General features: G+C 43.9%; 1 protein-coding gene and 1 pseudogene across 1 annotated transcript in view; both read right to left on the bottom strand.

Annotated features, from left to right (window-relative positions):
- LOC134865888 (disco-interacting protein 2 homolog C-like) overlaps positions 1 to 16,949 on the bottom strand; it is a 155,027-nt gene that overhangs the window by 50,631 nt on the left and 87,447 nt on the right. Inside the window, 3 exon segments of the mRNA XM_063885695.1 lie at positions 4,034 to 4,159; positions 6,755 to 6,865; positions 15,623 to 15,694. Of these exon segments, the coding sequence (XP_063741765.1) occupies positions 4,034 to 4,159; positions 6,755 to 6,865; positions 15,623 to 15,694 (309 nt within the window).
- LOC134866584 (tripartite motif-containing protein 16-like) lies at positions 8,701 to 12,844 on the bottom strand (annotated as a pseudogene).

Below are 16,949 nucleotides of genomic sequence, written 5' to 3'. Positions count from 1 at the left end.
ATAGTCTCCGTATATGTTGTGGTTCTTTTGTCCCTAGCCTGAAAATGTTCCAGCTCCCATCTGTTTAGAGTGGCCGTGGGGGGGGGAGTAAAGTTAGTTTTACAAAGTGTGTGTGTATGCGTGTGTGTGCACATGTTTTGCACGTGATTTCCATAATGCCTGCAGCATTGTGCGACTAATAGTGGTTATATGAATAACAACAGAAGCTGACCCAGTTCTCACACACACACACACACACACACACACACACAGGTGCATTTTTCCCACAGCCCAGTAGCAGACAAACAAGATAAATACAGACCTTTTACTCAGAAGACCAGAGAGATTATAAAATGCAGAGGGATTATCAGACGCACGTTCATTAGGTTTACAGAAACAACTCATTACAATGAAATACAACTAATGGAGGACTCTTTAAAGTAGAGACACTACATACTGATATACACCTGAACATCAGCAGGAGAGGACTCTTTAAAGTAGAGACTCTACATACTGATATACACCTGAACATCAGCAGGAGAGGACTCTTTAAAGTAGAGACGCTACATACTGATATACACCTGAACATCAGCAGGAGAGGACTCTTTAAAGTAGAGACGCTATGGTTTTAATTAAAATGCCATGGGACTGAAAACTACCCATAGTGGAACATCCAGAGCCTTGTTTGGAGCTGCCCTGCAGAGTGACAACACACAAACATGTTGACAAAAATAAGATGCTGCCAGGCTACCCGGGGGTTGCCATGAAGTACACACAAACACAAAGAGAAGAGGGGGAGTTTCTGACACACAGCAGCAGGTTTTCATGAAGCTAAAACATATTTATTGAGAAATTGAGAAAATGCAGCAGCCGTCAGCCAATAAAAAGCCTCCCCTGCTCGTCATCTCTGCACGATACGACCTGCTGCTCAGCAACAAGCTGTCCTCGAGTGAACCCCACTGGCAGACAGGCAGACTTGTGTGTGTGTGTGTGTGTGTGTGCGTGTGACTGCTTTAACTGCTCCCTGAGGACGAGAGCTCTTTTTAAATCTGTAAGATGTCATGTGTGAGTGTGTGAATCTGTAGAAAAACAAAACACTCAGAAAGCAAGTCATGATGTCCATGTGTGAGTAGAGAATGTGTTTGTACATTTATGAAGGATTTATGTCAGTGGTGGTTGAACATTGTGTACACACCTGTCTGTAAATGTGTTTGTGTGTTATATTTATGAGCCATATCCTCAGTGCACAAGGTGGTCAAAATAACAGAAGCACCAGATTCTCCAACAAACCCTCAGACTGTGTGATCTGCTCTTTACTCCTCTGAGCCGTAGAGCTCTACTGTTGTATGAAAACAAATGAAAACACATCAGTGAGCCATGATGAAGACTCGGTCCTTCATCATGAACACACACCCTGTTGTTGATTTTGACGTCGTGCTGCAACAAACATTCAAATTTGGTTTCATCCGCCGCTAAAAATAGTCCCAAATAAAAGTTCCTATAGTGGATTCAAAACTACACCCAACATATATTTTTAGAAATGACTAAACCTTTCAAATGAAACGATAAATGTGTGTTTCTGTACACTTACCGCTCCAGTAGGTGCTAGTGTACGGAGGCCAGCAGGTGCTAACACGCTACAACGGTTCAAAGGGGAAACATCTTCACAGCTGCAGAAACCAAACGCTGCAAGAAGCTCCAAACACAACGGAGACCAGGGGACACTAAAGAGAGACGCACACAGCTGGAGACCAGGGGACACTAAAGAGAGACGCACACAGCTGGAGACCAGGGGACACTAAAGAGAGACGCACACAGCTGGAGACCAGGGGACACTAAAGAGAGACGCACACAGCTGGAGACCAGGGGACACTAAAGAGAGATGCACACAGCTGGAGACCAGGGGACACTTAAGAGAGACGCACACAGCCGGAGACCAGGGGACACTAAAGAGAGATGCACACAGCCGGAGACCAGGGGACACTAAAGAGAGACGCACACAGCTGGAGACCAGGGGACACTAAAGAGAGACGCACACAGCTGGAGACCAGTGGACACTAAAGAGAGACGCACACAGCTGGAGACCAGGGGACACTATAGAGAGACGCACACAGCTGGAGACCAGGGGACACTAAAGAGAGACGGACACAGCTGAAGACCAGGGGACACTAAAGAGAGACGCACACAGCCGGAGACCAGGGGACACTAAAGAGAGACGCACACAGTCGGAGACCAGGGGACACTAAAGAGACGCACACAGCCGGAGGCCAGGGGACACTAAAGAGAGACGCACACAGCTGGAGGCCAGGGGACACTAAAGAGAGACACACACAGCTGGAGACCAGGGGACACTAAAGAGAGACACACACAGCTGGAGACCAGGGGACACTAAAGAGAGACGGACACAGCTGAAGACCAGGGGACAGTAAAGTGTGACGCACACAGCTGGAGACCAGGGGACACTAAAGAGAGACGCACACAGCTGGAGACCAGGGGACACTAAAGAGAGACGCACACAGCTGGAGACCAGGGGACACTAAAGAGAGACGCACACAGCTGGGTGACGTTCAGGGACTTGTTTTTATATCTGCATCGTTTCTGAAGTGAAGAGGCTGTTAGAACGCTGCTGCACCCCTCAACCACCGTACAACTGGGTTTGGAGTGCAGAGAAAATACCAAAACCACAAAGTTTGTTTTGGTATTTTGGGGGATTTAACGGCTAAGATAAAGAAACCAGAGCCATTTGTTTTTAGCCATAACATATTTGACCTCACTGTCATGTTTTATTAACAAATCTGTTAGAACTTTTCCTTTTATCCTCTTTTGAAGTCATGTTTTGAGTGTGTGCTCTTAAATGTTGTGATCAAAACTGTATTTTTGAGTGAATTCTTTGAGTGTTACACTACTGGATAGTAAACAAGTAGAATGGAAGTACAGAAACAGGGATTCAATTGAGACTGAAGAAGGGCAAATAAGGATAAGAGTGCGCTATAACAGAGCCTGGACATGTAAACCACCCTGGTGTTCATGAGACAACAAAACCATTGGTTAAACATTAGAGAGGAGCATTAGTTGCACACATTGATCCAATAACCTGCCCTCGTATTTAATATTAAGCTGCAGCACGATTCCTCTTTGAGTCATTAGTCTACATCGTGATTAGTTCAGTGACACTCAGTAAAGCCCGGTCCTGCAGCCGGAGGAATAACTGCCTCCTTAACACGCTCATTAAACCACACCAGCTCCATAAAGCCGGATCAGAGATCACAGATCCTGCTCCGCACGCTACAGGAAGGACATCAAATCCACCGTGAGATGTGTCCGCTGCACGTTTCCAGAGGAGTGATGCATGGAAACTTTAGGCTCCAGCAGCAGCAGGGATTCAATCTGTGAGTCCTGCAGTTTCATTTACTCCCTCAACACAACACTAAGGAGGAAGATGTGGAAATAAGGGGGACTTTTAGGGTTGTTTCCACTTGTGTATGCTGCTAGGTCAGGAGGAAAGAAACACAAAAGAGCATTAAAGGGGCCAAAGCTATGAAAAAGTGGTCAAAACTCATCCATATTTGATTGATTATTCCTCCCTCTGTGCAGAAATGCTGTCCTGCCAACCCCTCCAACTACAAATATGGGATCTTGTGATGAGAGAGGGTGAGCGATCATCCACTAGCAATACATCATTGTTGCACGACAAAAAATAAAACGCAATTTATTGCAGACAGGTTAACACAGAAGTCCCGCTGGTTTCGTGCCCTCATCTCTGGTAAATTGAGGAATTAAAGGGATGCTTTTTGCATGAATGCACATCAAATCAACTCATCAATTATTCGACAAAGGCTTATGGTAAACGGACTCAATGGAAAATGATTATGAAGTTCTTTTCCAGTCATCACGCCCGGCAAATTTGGGTGCAGCATCTTGCCGAAGAACAACAACCGCCAACCTTCAAATTGGGTAAAGACCACTCTACCTCCTGAGCCCCATTTGAGTGTCAGTCTATGAAGTCTCTCTGACCGTGGACAGCCTCACAGAACAGGTGTGTTTGTTTCCGTACCTGGTGGTGTGTAGGCGTCCATCGAGGTCTGGACCACCAGCGACCGTCTCTTCGAGGGCATCGGCACCGCCATCTTCCTCTCTTTGTGTTTGGCGAGGGCCGCCTGCACCGCCTCTGTGTGAACATCTGGAGGCACAAGTACTGCAGTCAATAACAACTCTATGGTACCTTCTTCATATTATCCTACTTTATACATAAACAGGGGAATACTTTTAGGTCTAAATGACAGCTTTAGAAGACATCATTGCAGATTAAAACTGCCTTTGACGTCCTTAAATCCTTACCCTTTACACTTCTTAGATGGTTTCAAGGCCTGGATTAGAGAAAATACCTCTCACTCATCATTACTTCAGTTGATTTAACCAATAAAACCTTATCAGAATTGAAGAATTTGCAGGAATTTAGCTTGAAATTAAGATAAAATAAGATAGAGGTACTTCATTAATCCCAAACTGGGGGAAAGAAATGTGTTGCAGCGGCCTGAAAACAAAACAAGGCTTTGCACAAAATTAGAAATAAACAATTCAAAAATATAAACTCCTAAAAATAGGAATAGAATAAACCGGAATAAGATAATATACACTGCCCGACCAAAAACAAGGTCTCCAGCCTGTGAGGGGGGCAGGGCTGTGATCTGGGGTTGCTGCAGTTGGTCTGGTCTAGGTTCAGCAACCCAAAGAATGAGGTCAGCTGACTCCCTGAATATACTGAAGGACCAGGTTATTCCATCCATGGATTTCTTCTCCCCTGATGGAGCGGGCATGTTCCAAGAGGACAATGCCAGGATCCATCGGGCTCAGATTGTGAAAGAGTGGTTCAGGGAGCATCAGTCTCACACACGGATTGGCCCCCACAGAGTCCAGACCTGAACCCGATTGAGAATCTTTGGGATGTGCTGGAGAAGACTTTGCGCAGTGGTCCCAATCTCCCGTCTCACGAATGCGTGCCGTGATCAAAGCTGAAGGCGGTCCAACGGATATCAGAGTGTGACCTTTTTTTGGCCAGGCAGTGTGTAAACATACAGTTGACTATAATACAACATAAAGCAGGATATTATAAGAGTGCAATGAATGGAATATTACATTAAATATGTAAGATGTACTGTGTGAATGTTGTAGTCCAGTAAACAAGGAGAAGCTACTTTTACTCGAGGAAACCGTCTGACCATGAACGTGACAAGCGATGACTCAGGGAATGAGGTGATTAGTTTCAGGAGACAGAGACACAGAGAGAGAGCGTTGAATACCAGAGAAACCAGAGAGAGTTGAAGCTCCGAAGGAGGGAACCAGCAGCCGGACCATCAGCTGTGTTTGTGCTGCACAATGAGCACCGTGTTCCCCTTCATCCACACTCAGCCCAGAGTCTGAGACAGCGGCTCCCATGAGGCCTTGTGGTTTTCAGAATGGATCGAGTTTAGGCGGGGGACGACGTTTTTGTAAATGAGTGTTTCTAAGAGCAAGATAAAACGCCTGCCATGTAGCCACAGCTGGTGTCCATCGCACACACACACACACACACACACACACACACACACACACACACACACACACACACACACACACACACACACACACACACACACACACACACACACACACACACACACACACACACACACACACACACACACACACACACACACACACACACACGAGCCGACAAGACACCAGTAAGACATGTGTCGGCTGAACGGGGCTCTCACACGTACGTTTGTTTAACTTGTGAGCGGGGAACGGAGGTGATTTAAATCGCGAGTGCACGTTTATTGTCTCGCGGTTGACCGAGAGTGTAAAAGTAAGTGTGTGTGTGTGGTGTTTAAAAAGGTGCTCACACAGCTTTTCAGTTTCAGTTTAATGGGTTAAAAGCTTTTTTTGGTGGATTTATTTATTTCCTCTCAGGTCAAATCAGGTTTTCCCCGCTGATCCAGGAACTCAACATGTCTATGTTCTGTTACAGAACTGCCTATCTTTGTTTCTAATCCCCTGAACGCCACCACAGCAAATTCCTACAGATGAATAATGCATGAGATGCCACTGAGTAGAAGTTTAAATCCTCAGTTAATCCTATATTAATCTTTACTGGACACCAGATGGAACAAAAGCAAACATTGCATGTTGCAGGAGCCGGGATTTATCAAAAAGCTTTCTGCACAGATCTCCGCCGAACACCGGATCTGTTGCAGATAATGTCAGACCTGCTGTGATCAGGATGATGGAGAGGATCGAGGTTAAGTCTGGATATGTTTCCAGGGCCGAAAGTTTCCAAACAAACCTGAGGAAAACCTCTCTGAACCAATGAACGATCGGACTATAGCTGGATGTTACTTTGGAAGCTCCCAACATGTGAGCTCAGATAAATTACATTTGTTATTGATATCTTTGTCTGATAACGTCAGGATATCCGAGATAGTACTGGCCTCAACATCCCAGAGGACTTTAACACCAGTTGTAGAAAGGCTGTGGAAGCAGAAGGAGGGTCATTTTCTCTTAGACTTCTATACAAACTACTGTATGTATTTTTTCGGAACCATTGGAATCGACCATTAGAAAGAAATACGTTTAAGAAAATCGGGTTTCCTTGTTGATATGCAAAGAGATGCAGGAAAAACATCCAAATGGATGAACTGATTGCTGTATAAATAGAGAGGGCCTACAGACGGCATAGTAAAGAGACAAATCGTCCCAGAAATGGACGGTCAAGGTGAATCCCTGTTGCTCTCACCTGATCGGTATCGTTCATCTCTGGATCCAGAGGACCGCCGGCGGTGGTACCGGGAGGACGAGGACGGGGTGACCGGAGCTCTCCTCTCCTGGCCCATTGGCGGATCCATTCCTGAGCACAAGAGGGTCAGATTAAAATAAAGTCTCGATATGCGTCTCTTTTCTATACGACACTATCTTGTATATTTCTTGTGTATCTTGGTTGTTTTTATACGGATGCGTTTTTTGAATGCATTTAACAGTAAGGAAGCTGCATTTGGAGGATAAACCAGCAGGTGTTCTACAATCAACAGGAGGTTATTATCGCAGTTTGGCGTCTGATTTGGACGTTTTACCACCACTGCATCATCCGAGGCTGTGACTCAGAGCTCAGGGACATTATTAAGGAGCTTTCAAAACCTTTCAGGCCTGATTGAAGCCATTCCCTACAAAATGAAAGTCCTTACTGTTCTGAACACACAGCAGTGATGCACATGAACGCCATTATTGCAGAAGATGACTCAAATCTGCAGAAACATCACGTGTTTAAGCTTTCTTCAGTATTAAAGTAATGCAGTTATAGTAGTTTGAACCTATATGGGTGCACTGCACACAGGGACTGCTAATTGCTAATTCAGCATGCGTTGAATGGTGCCAATTTGCCCAAATCATATAAAATATGGGGCGACGTTGGAGGAAGTTGGAAGCAGTTTAAAAGCCCTTGATCTTAAAATGAAAAAAAGCACGACTCAGCAGAACTCACACAGAAATATGCATACACACATATTTACATTTTATATTGAAAGCAATTGGATTTACTTTAGCACACGCTTGGAACTTAAGACAAATATAAATCAGCTTCAATATAATGTGTACCTTTATATGTTTAAATAAAACCTATTCAATAAACTAAAGCACTAAACATCTTCAGATAAAGGCAATCAATAATCAAAAAAAGCTAAATAATTTTAGTCCCACAAATTAAATGATATAAACTAAAACATACGTGTGAAATTGATAGTAAATAAACCCATAAATAATTACAAACGTCTTTAAAAATGCAGATAATCATGACTTAAACCTGCCATGTGTAATACAATACAGCACACTGACAGAACCCCACACACACACACACACACACACACACACACACACACACACACACACACACCCAGCAGCCTCTCTACACGGCGGTCGATACGTCTGATGATGATAACCTCCCTGTTGCTGACAGCTACGCAGCGGCTGATCTACGAGCCTCCATCTGCCCCCCACCCCCGTCTGCTTCATTAGGGCTCTCACAGCATCGCTGCTGCTCCCAGAGAAGCTGGAAGTTGATTAGTCGACCATACAAAGAGCGGGAGTTAACGGCAGGTCTGGGAAATTCCTCGCTCCGATGTTTCCTCCGGGGAGTCTGGAGGGAGGGAGGGAGGGAGGGATGGATTCCCCAACACCAGAACCACTCTACTTCCTCTTTAGAAACGACTGTGTCTCAATCCTTTATTCTGACTCTTGTCTTGCCGTCAGACGGTTCATCTTGTACCGACAGTATTCACCCATCAGAGTATGTTCAACTTCTACATGTTCATTTGTCGGACTACCACTTCATTATCTCCACAATTATTGGGTGGATGGGTGTGAAACTTGGTGCAGATATCTATAGTACCAAGAGGACAAATCTGACTGATTTCCAAGTTCCTCTGAGTTCTTCTGCAGTTTCATCAAGAGCTCAAAGTTGTTCATTTTCCTGTGAAACTTCTCTGCATCGATTGGATCGGCACGTAATCTGGTACATGGATTCAAGTTTCTAAGAAGATGAATCAGAATACATTTTTTTACGAGGCAGCATCAACAGTTTTAAATGTTTTATCATTGCTAATTAGGAAATGTTCACCTGTTGGAGTAACATCTTCTACTTAGTGTAATGACATATACCTGCATGTTAACCACAGGCACTGGACCCTCTTTAATTCAGCACCACCAACTTTATTTACACAAATGAAGCAGGGCATAGTTTTTACATTTCATAACTCTCATTTGATATTGAATAATGTGCAGAATTTTACTTATTTTTACCACTTTTCACATATTGTTTATATAACATCCTTATTATTTTATTTAATTTGTAAAAATGTTCTAACTTCTTGTGTGAATTTAAATATTTAACTATATTTAGTTTGTCTTTATTTCACATGTTGACTTTCTGTTAATCTTTATTTTAGGTTTTCCCATTTTTTAAACTTAACTCGTCAATTTTATATCAATCAATCAAAGTGTATTTATACAGCCTAATATCACACATTTTACATTGGTCTCAGTGGACTTTACAGAGTATGAATACGACCCCCTCTGTCCTCGGACCCTCACATCGTACAAGGAAAAACTTCCTATAAAACCCCAGCGTTACGGGGGGGAAATGGCAGAAACCTCTGGGAGAGCAACGGAGGAGGGATCCCTCTCCCAGGACGGACAGACGTGCAATAGATGTTAAATTAAAGAGATAGTACATTTGCAACATAGGTAGTCCAAAATGCTGGAGAATGAATGTGTCTAACTAAGAAGACGGTGGGTCCAAGTGGATGTTAGCAATCCTATGGCCTCCATCAAAGAAGTAGTAAGGTGGGCATCAGGCAGGACCACCGTTTTATTTTGCTGTAAAAACTGAGCATTTTCACAAAGTCCAATTTCCCCGTGAGATAACTTATCCATATTTGTTTTGTTGTTGGATTCTGATTGTGATAAACCCTTCCTACAGACACACTCTTTGTTATTCTTTGTCCCATAGTGGAGGTTTTTACCACACAAACATCCACCTGACGACATGTTCATTTTCCAGTTGTTCTCCATCCGTCCGACACTCCTTACAACAAACACTTTAAATCTAAACCAGTCGCACACACACTGAAACCTTAAAAGGAAATCAATGCAGCACTCCCATTTATTCTGTCAGGCCCTGCAGGTAGACACAAACTAAATCCAATAAAAGCCTAGGAAACACACTAAAACCAATAGCATCTTAACAACCTTAAAAGGGAACACACAACGCCCAGATGATTCAGCGCACTGAAACATGTGTACTTTAGGCTGATGTTACACAAACAAAAGCAAAAGGAAAACAATATTTAAAATAACAAAATGCTAAAAAATAATATGTATTAAAAGGAGAAAAGAAAATGACAGGAAAACATAATGTCAATATAAAATAAAATATATACAGACAGCCAATAATATTCAATTATACAACTTAAACATTTCCAAAAAAGAAACAATATAATGAATTTTCAGGCAAAACAAAAGTGCAGAATAAGCAGGAATGAGATCTACGTAATGAGAGACGGTCCAGATATATTTTCCAAATGACTTAATAGTAATAATAATGGGATGAGTTTAACCCTGTGTTGTTTTAAGTTTGACAGAAGTGCATCGTTCGCAGCCTCTCTGCTGAGGTGCTTCGAGTCGGACAAATTGCTTGTTATCACTGGCAGGATCTGATGCAAGCCGCAGCAACATTTCTGAGAAGGCACGCAGAACATGTCACACAGAAGCCAGCTGCGGTGTGTTTCTTTCTGACAGCTAAGAATCATACACGACAGATTTAGTGCCAGCTATGCAGAAGGGTCACTGATTCTAAAAACACACACTGCCAATAAAAATCAAGCACAGCCTGACACGAGGGGTGGCCTTAAAATGAAAGGTGTTCCAGATTTAGAGCCATCATTATTTGCAAAAATAGACTTTAAAGACGGGGATTTAGCCAGTGTATAAAGTTTAATACAACAACATGGCCATGCTTTAAGTTGAGGGTCCATTCAAAGCCTGGATTTAAGTCTCTTAGTCGCAGGGAAGATAGATTCCAATTGGAACAACGCCAAAAATGTCATCTCTATAGCTGCTACTGTAACCCAGTCCTTTACTCAGTGCAAAGCAGGTCAGGTGAACGTGTGAAAAATAAAACAAATGATCTACAGTCAAGCACTGATTTCTTTGACTACATATTAAATCATATTTACCTAGTTTTAAATGTAGCTTTTAATTTGAAGAAAACCCCTTTAATAGAACATTTCATTGCTTTCCCAAAGATAGCTTTTTAGAAATGATTAGAAAATGATTCACAAATGAAGGACCCATTAAAACAACACACTATGTGGTATCTCTGGAGGGAAACAACAATAACAAGAGGTCTATTTGCAAGACTGTGCACGTTAACTTCATTCCATCCCAAATACATTTTTTTACATGACTTATTCAATCAACAGTTACATGTTTGGCACTTTCACTTACACTTTTGTATTTAAACACATACACTTCTTCAGTTCTCCATCACCGTACAGCTGTCACAAATCCCTGTTTGATTAGCGGCAATAACTCCCGTCTACCTGATCCGACACACCTCGGCAGACGCTCCGTCTGAGAGCCAGAGTCCGGCGTAGAGCGGCTGAGTGAATTGAGTCTGGACTCTGTGAAGCAGGGTCCTGGTCTCAGAGACGCTGTAGAAGGACAGGACTCCTGCGTGAGGATCCAGGTACACTCCCACTCTGGACGACCACAAGCCCGGGATGCGAGTTCGTACGTTGTCATGCCTGAACGTGCAGGCGTTTTTGTAACAATCCAACGCCCACGACTTGTCATTGTACCCGAACATGCCTTCAGTGAAGCGCCCTACTCTATTGATGTCCTTGTACGCGACGGCCACGAAAGCTCCTGTCCCAGTCAACTCCACCTCCCAGTAACAGCGGCCGTCCAGACTGTCTTTACTCAGGAGCTGCCAGCAGTAGACAAACCTGTCCGGGTGAAGAGGGTACTCCTGTTCCTCTCTGTGAATGTTACCCTTTTGTTTTTCCCGAATATTTTCAGATGTGAGTTTGCCGTGTTTGGATCCAGAGTAACTTGGCAGGCATAATGAAGGAAGTCGGCTCTGGTGACGGGCTCTTCTTTAGTGGTTGGCGTTATAGCCCCAGTCACTGTCATGGAGACCTTTGCGTATTCTTCACCCAGAGCCGCCCGTAGATTCACCTTAGGCCTCGGACAGAGCCTTGGAAACCTTCTCAAAGTAACCCAGTCGACGGGCTTTGACGTGGGTGGGTCGTTGGATTCGCTGAGTGCCGCCAACGTTGGATACTTTATCAGAAAATGAGTGTGATCCTCGGAGCGCGAGAGCTTCTGCAGCTCTTCGTCCATCCTCCTCAGCTCGGCGACCTCCTGCTCCAGCTTCTCCCGAACCTTCTTGTACCAGCTGACTTCGGTTTCCTGTCGAGATGTAACTTTCTCCTTCACCTCGGAGACTCTTTTTTCAATGATGTGCATCAGTTCGTTGCAGGTGCTCTCGTTGTTTCTCAGAGCGGTTTCGGCGTACCGATTAATGGTTACTTCCTCCTGGTGAAATAACTTCGCATCTTTGCTTTTCTCCTGGATCCTCTGACGGAGCTTTTGCCGAGTCACCTTAAGCTCTCTCTGCCTCTCCATCCTCTCTGCCTCGGTCGAGACTTTGTCGTGGCCTTTGTGAGTGTCCTTCGAACAGAGGTAGCAGATGCACTGCTGATCCGTGCGGCAGAACAGCTTCATCACTTCTAGATGACGAGGGCAGATGTTCTCCTGGAGCTGGGCACTCGCGTCCACCAGCTTGTGTTTCTGTAAGGGCGCAACTTCAAAGTGAGGCTGGAGGTGTTCCTCGCAATAAGAAACCATGCATTGCAGACAGGACTTGATAGCTTCCTGTTTGCAGAAATCACAGGCCACATGTTCGGTTTGATCAAAGCTATGGTCGTTATCAAAAAGAGAAGGAGCAGGAGGAAGAGGAGGAAGAGGAGGAGCAGGTGCTTGGGTTTCACTCTTCCTCAGCTCCCCCACCACAAACGCTAGCATGTTGTTTTTGACCACGGCAGGCCTTTGCCTGAATTTCTCCCGGCACTGAGGGCAGGAGTAGATCACCTTGTCATCCTGAGAATCCAAGTGGTCCGTGATGCAGACCATGCAGTAGTTGTGTCCACAGGAAAACGTCACCGGCTCCTTCATCAAATCCAGGCAGATAGAGCAGCAGAAATTAGTCCGATCGAGATGGATCCCCTGTGCCATGTTGCTCTCTGATAAGAGCAGGTATGTGATGACTGAATGGTTAGGAGACAACTTAACCAGTTTCACGAGGGAGGGAGGGAGGGAGGGCTTTGCGTCATTCCTGGAAGAGGAGTGGCTTCGAACAGGAAGCTAGTTCTCCGTTCTCGTAAAGTTTTTTTATTCAGGTTCTTGGAATGGTTGCAAAGAAAGGTGTGTATGTTAGATAGAACGGGATGGTTTGGGTTGAAACAGAACAAGGCCCTAATAAGAATGACAATGGTATTCAAACAATGCTCAACAGCCATCCAACTTTCTGCCAACAATAGACCCAGGGAAAGTACTGTGCAAATCAGAAGCAAACAAACCAGTCCGTGCAGCAGAGGCTGGGAATGCCTGGGGGATGTTTTTCAATGGTGTGATAATTTGGGGAAGTGCTGAGTCACAGCAGAGAACTCAAGGGGAGATCCCCCAGGTTTGGGTCATGGAGGTAGTCAGAAAAACCAAGCCAGGGGTTGATCGTACTCTCCCTGGAATGCTTAAGGCTCTGGATTTGGTCTGACTTTTAAAAGAGTGCATAAAGAAAGGGATATGTACCCTCGGACTCTCCTTTCAAACTTCAGCTTCAACGTAACCCACTACCACCAGCTATGTTTGCGTTGGTGCAACATTTGTTTTATTTCCTACAAAAGTTCTCTGAATGTTTACCGAGTCATTTTGCCTCAGGCCACATCTATTTTAGACGAAGAGGCATTTAAGTAATTGGGGCACGATGGTAATACACGTCGTACACTGTCAACACTTGTGCAGTGAGTGAGTTACGACCGTGTGGTGTTGTCTCGAATCAGAAAGCTACTGAGCCGTCACCAGAAGCGATGACAGCTGCGGTTATGAAGCTAACTGGCTAGCAACGATTGTTTGCTGGACCAAATAAGCATGCATTGCTCAATCAACATTTTTAAAAGTCGACATTTAGAAAAAAAAGATCGAAATTTGTAAAAAGTCAGAACGTTAAACCACCTACAGCTGACCTTGTCGTCACTACATGCGTGTTCTTCTAGTCTAACCCCGTTGTATAAGCTAGTGTTTGAATCAACACCAACTATAAGGCCTTTCTTCTCTCTTTTCTTGGCTGCTTTTTAAAAGGACTGTGTGCTGGATCTCATGACGGCCCCTGAGAGGAAACCTAATCTATAATGTGAGAGCGTGTAGATCTGGGTAACACGGGAAATCCATTACTTTGAACACAGTAAATGCTTTAATCAAACTGCATCAGCCCGGCGGTGCACCAAGCAGCCGGATTAACAGGCGTTAGAGCTGGAACATGACTGTGTGTGTGTGTGTGTGTGTGTGTGTGTGTGTGTGTGTGTGTGTGTGTCATCTGGTCCCCCCCATAGTGAACTGGGGACGACCCCCCCACTGGGCCTGGATGTGAATACCACACATTTTCTCCATCCCACACCCTTCATTCCTTCCCATAATGCACTTCCTGACACACACACACACACACACACACACACACACACACACACACACACACACACACACACACACACACACACACACACACACACACACACACACACACACACACACACACACACACACACACACACACACACACACACACACACACACACACACACACACACACACACACACACACACACACACACACACACACACACACACACACACACACACACACACACACACACACACACACAGTATATTCCAGTAATAGCTCCAGCAGTGCCAGTGTGTCTGCTGGTCTCAGTGACGCTGCAGTCCCATCCTCAGTCTGATGAGCCGTCTGACTGAAATGGACTTTAGGATCATTGGTGGTCGGACTCGATAACATCCATCTGTGGTGTGCTGAAATCTGAATCAACACATAAACTAAAGGGAGGAATATCTAAGTGTTTAGTCTGTTTCAAGAAGGAAAACCCACGCTTATTGGAAGTATATTGGACCAGAACAAAATATAAATAAAGTGGTGCTCCAGTGCGCACTAAAGTAATAACTCTCTGTATAAAACTAATAGATCCTGTAGATGCAAAGTGGTCTTTGTATTGGTCAAATAAATGGAGCATTTCACTGAGTCCTGGGTGAATAAATCCACAAGATGCCCAGTTTCCAGCAAGTACAAAAACCTTTCCCACCGAAATGCATCAGATACTTTGAAATAACGCAGTACACATGAGTTTGGAATAGTCCTGTGGGGATAGACTAACATAAACAGAGCTTGCATGTTTTCCAAACTCCACATGCAAGTCATTTTGAGCATGACGATTCAAATAGTAAAATGTAAGATAAAGTTTTGGAAAAATATGGCAAAGAATAATAAACACAACGATCCCAGATCAGTTCTCTACAGGACTGTGATATGTTCACTCTCAAACTCACTGTTCTATTACACGACACTTCAGAGGAGCGCAGACAAACATAGGATCTGTCGTTATGATCTAGAAGGGAAGCCGTGTAATCTTAGCAAGTTAAAGTCTGGCCTTTGATAAAGCATTTTAAAAAGTGATCATCCTGAAAAATAATTTGTATATTTGTAAAAAAAGTCAGAAATTTAAAAAAAAACTTGGAATATTTTTTTACGTTTCTGACTTTTTTAAAAAAGTGATCATTTGGAATAAGATATGGGATATTTTTAAAAGTCCACAATTAGAAAAAAATTCCAGAAAGTTGTTTTTTAGAGTTTAATGTGTTTAACCTTCCACGTGAGGACGACTCAACTCTGACTGGTGCGTGGTGCAATGCTTGTGATGGTTTTATAGCAATTCCTTCTCGACACAATGAGTGGATATCAAGGGGAAGGAAAGTCACATTTTACCTGGAGATTGTGGGAAGAAAGCTCCAATCAGCTTGGAACGCTTCTTCTCATAGCCCTTCTGTGTGATATCACCTGTGAGAGGAACCAGAGGGAGAGAGAGACCTTTACTTTTCACATTCTGTAATATCAAAGCAGTATTGATTCATGCAAAGACATCCTCGTCCTTTTTCTGCAAAGTTGCAAAGCAAATCTAAGATATTAAAGCCAAAAAGCAAACTATAAAGTGTACAAAAGACGACGTAGGCATGAATCAATGGAGACGGACGACAGAGAAACAATGAGGCTGCACTCAGATGTTTATATTCCACAAAAAGCTGCAACCTAAGACATCATAACTGATCCCATTATGCTGAGTCACTCTTTCCACTCAACCAGGACCAGATGGTGCAGTTTGTGCTCATGTTTGTGTGTGTGTGTGTGTGTGTGTGTGTGTGTGTGTGTGTGTGTGTGTGTGTGTGTGTGTGTGTGTGTGTGTGTGTGTGTGTGTGTGTGTGTGTGTGTGTGTGGACGTCAGAGCGCTGCAGATGCACTCACAGTTCACCTTTCACAGAGTTTATAACCCGCTCAAAACCTGCTGACTGATCTCCGAAAATGAAGCGATAAATCAAATCGACCTGAAGGAGCCATCAGCAGATTCACACATCTGAATCCAATCACTCTCTCAGAAATGAATCCTGGCGTTTCATCTCCGGGAGAATGCCAGGCGGGAGGAGTTTGTCACGTTTAGAAAAATAGGTTTTAAATGAAAGAGAGAGTTTGGAATGTGTCGGAAACTCAGCTAGAGTAGATGAGAGTCAGCTGAGGGCAGACCGACTCGTCATGACGGAGTTTAACCTGAACTCCAAGTGAGGGAAGGCACACACTTTCTGGGTGAAATAAGGCCAACAACTCAAGAGAAGGGTAGAGAGCTCAAAGAGAGACTGATGCATCATGGGAATTGGAGTTTGAGAGCTGAGAGAAGGCCTTTTTCTTTCAGATCAAAAGACTTAAAAAAAATTTTGGGTTAGGGTGTAATGCAAGGAGAATGGAGGAAATGTAGATGAGGAAGAGGAGGAGAAAGTCCAGTAGTTGAGGAGTAAAGAAATCGGGAAAATGCCAGAAGATAATCAGCAAAAATTAAGACTCAATCTGAGGCTATATATAGTTTCTGCATTTGTGTTTCATTTTGCAGTACAAATACAGTCTCAAACACTCTCAGTATGCTTTTGAGAGAAATGTTGTGCCAACTGTAGCTGAAACTTGAGACAAGGGCTGATAAACTCTGGAGAAAATGAGGATGACTCAGAAACTCACAGTGACGCTAACTCAGCGGATTTGTCAAACACAG

The sequence above is a fragment of the Eleginops maclovinus genome, chromosome 6, assembly GCF_036324505.1.
Source record: "Eleginops maclovinus isolate JMC-PN-2008 ecotype Puerto Natales chromosome 6, JC_Emac_rtc_rv5, whole genome shotgun sequence".
Classification (NCBI taxonomy): Eukaryota; Metazoa; Chordata; class Actinopteri; order Perciformes; family Eleginopidae; genus Eleginops; species Eleginops maclovinus.
This window is presented reverse-complemented; position numbering and strand designations above follow the sequence as displayed.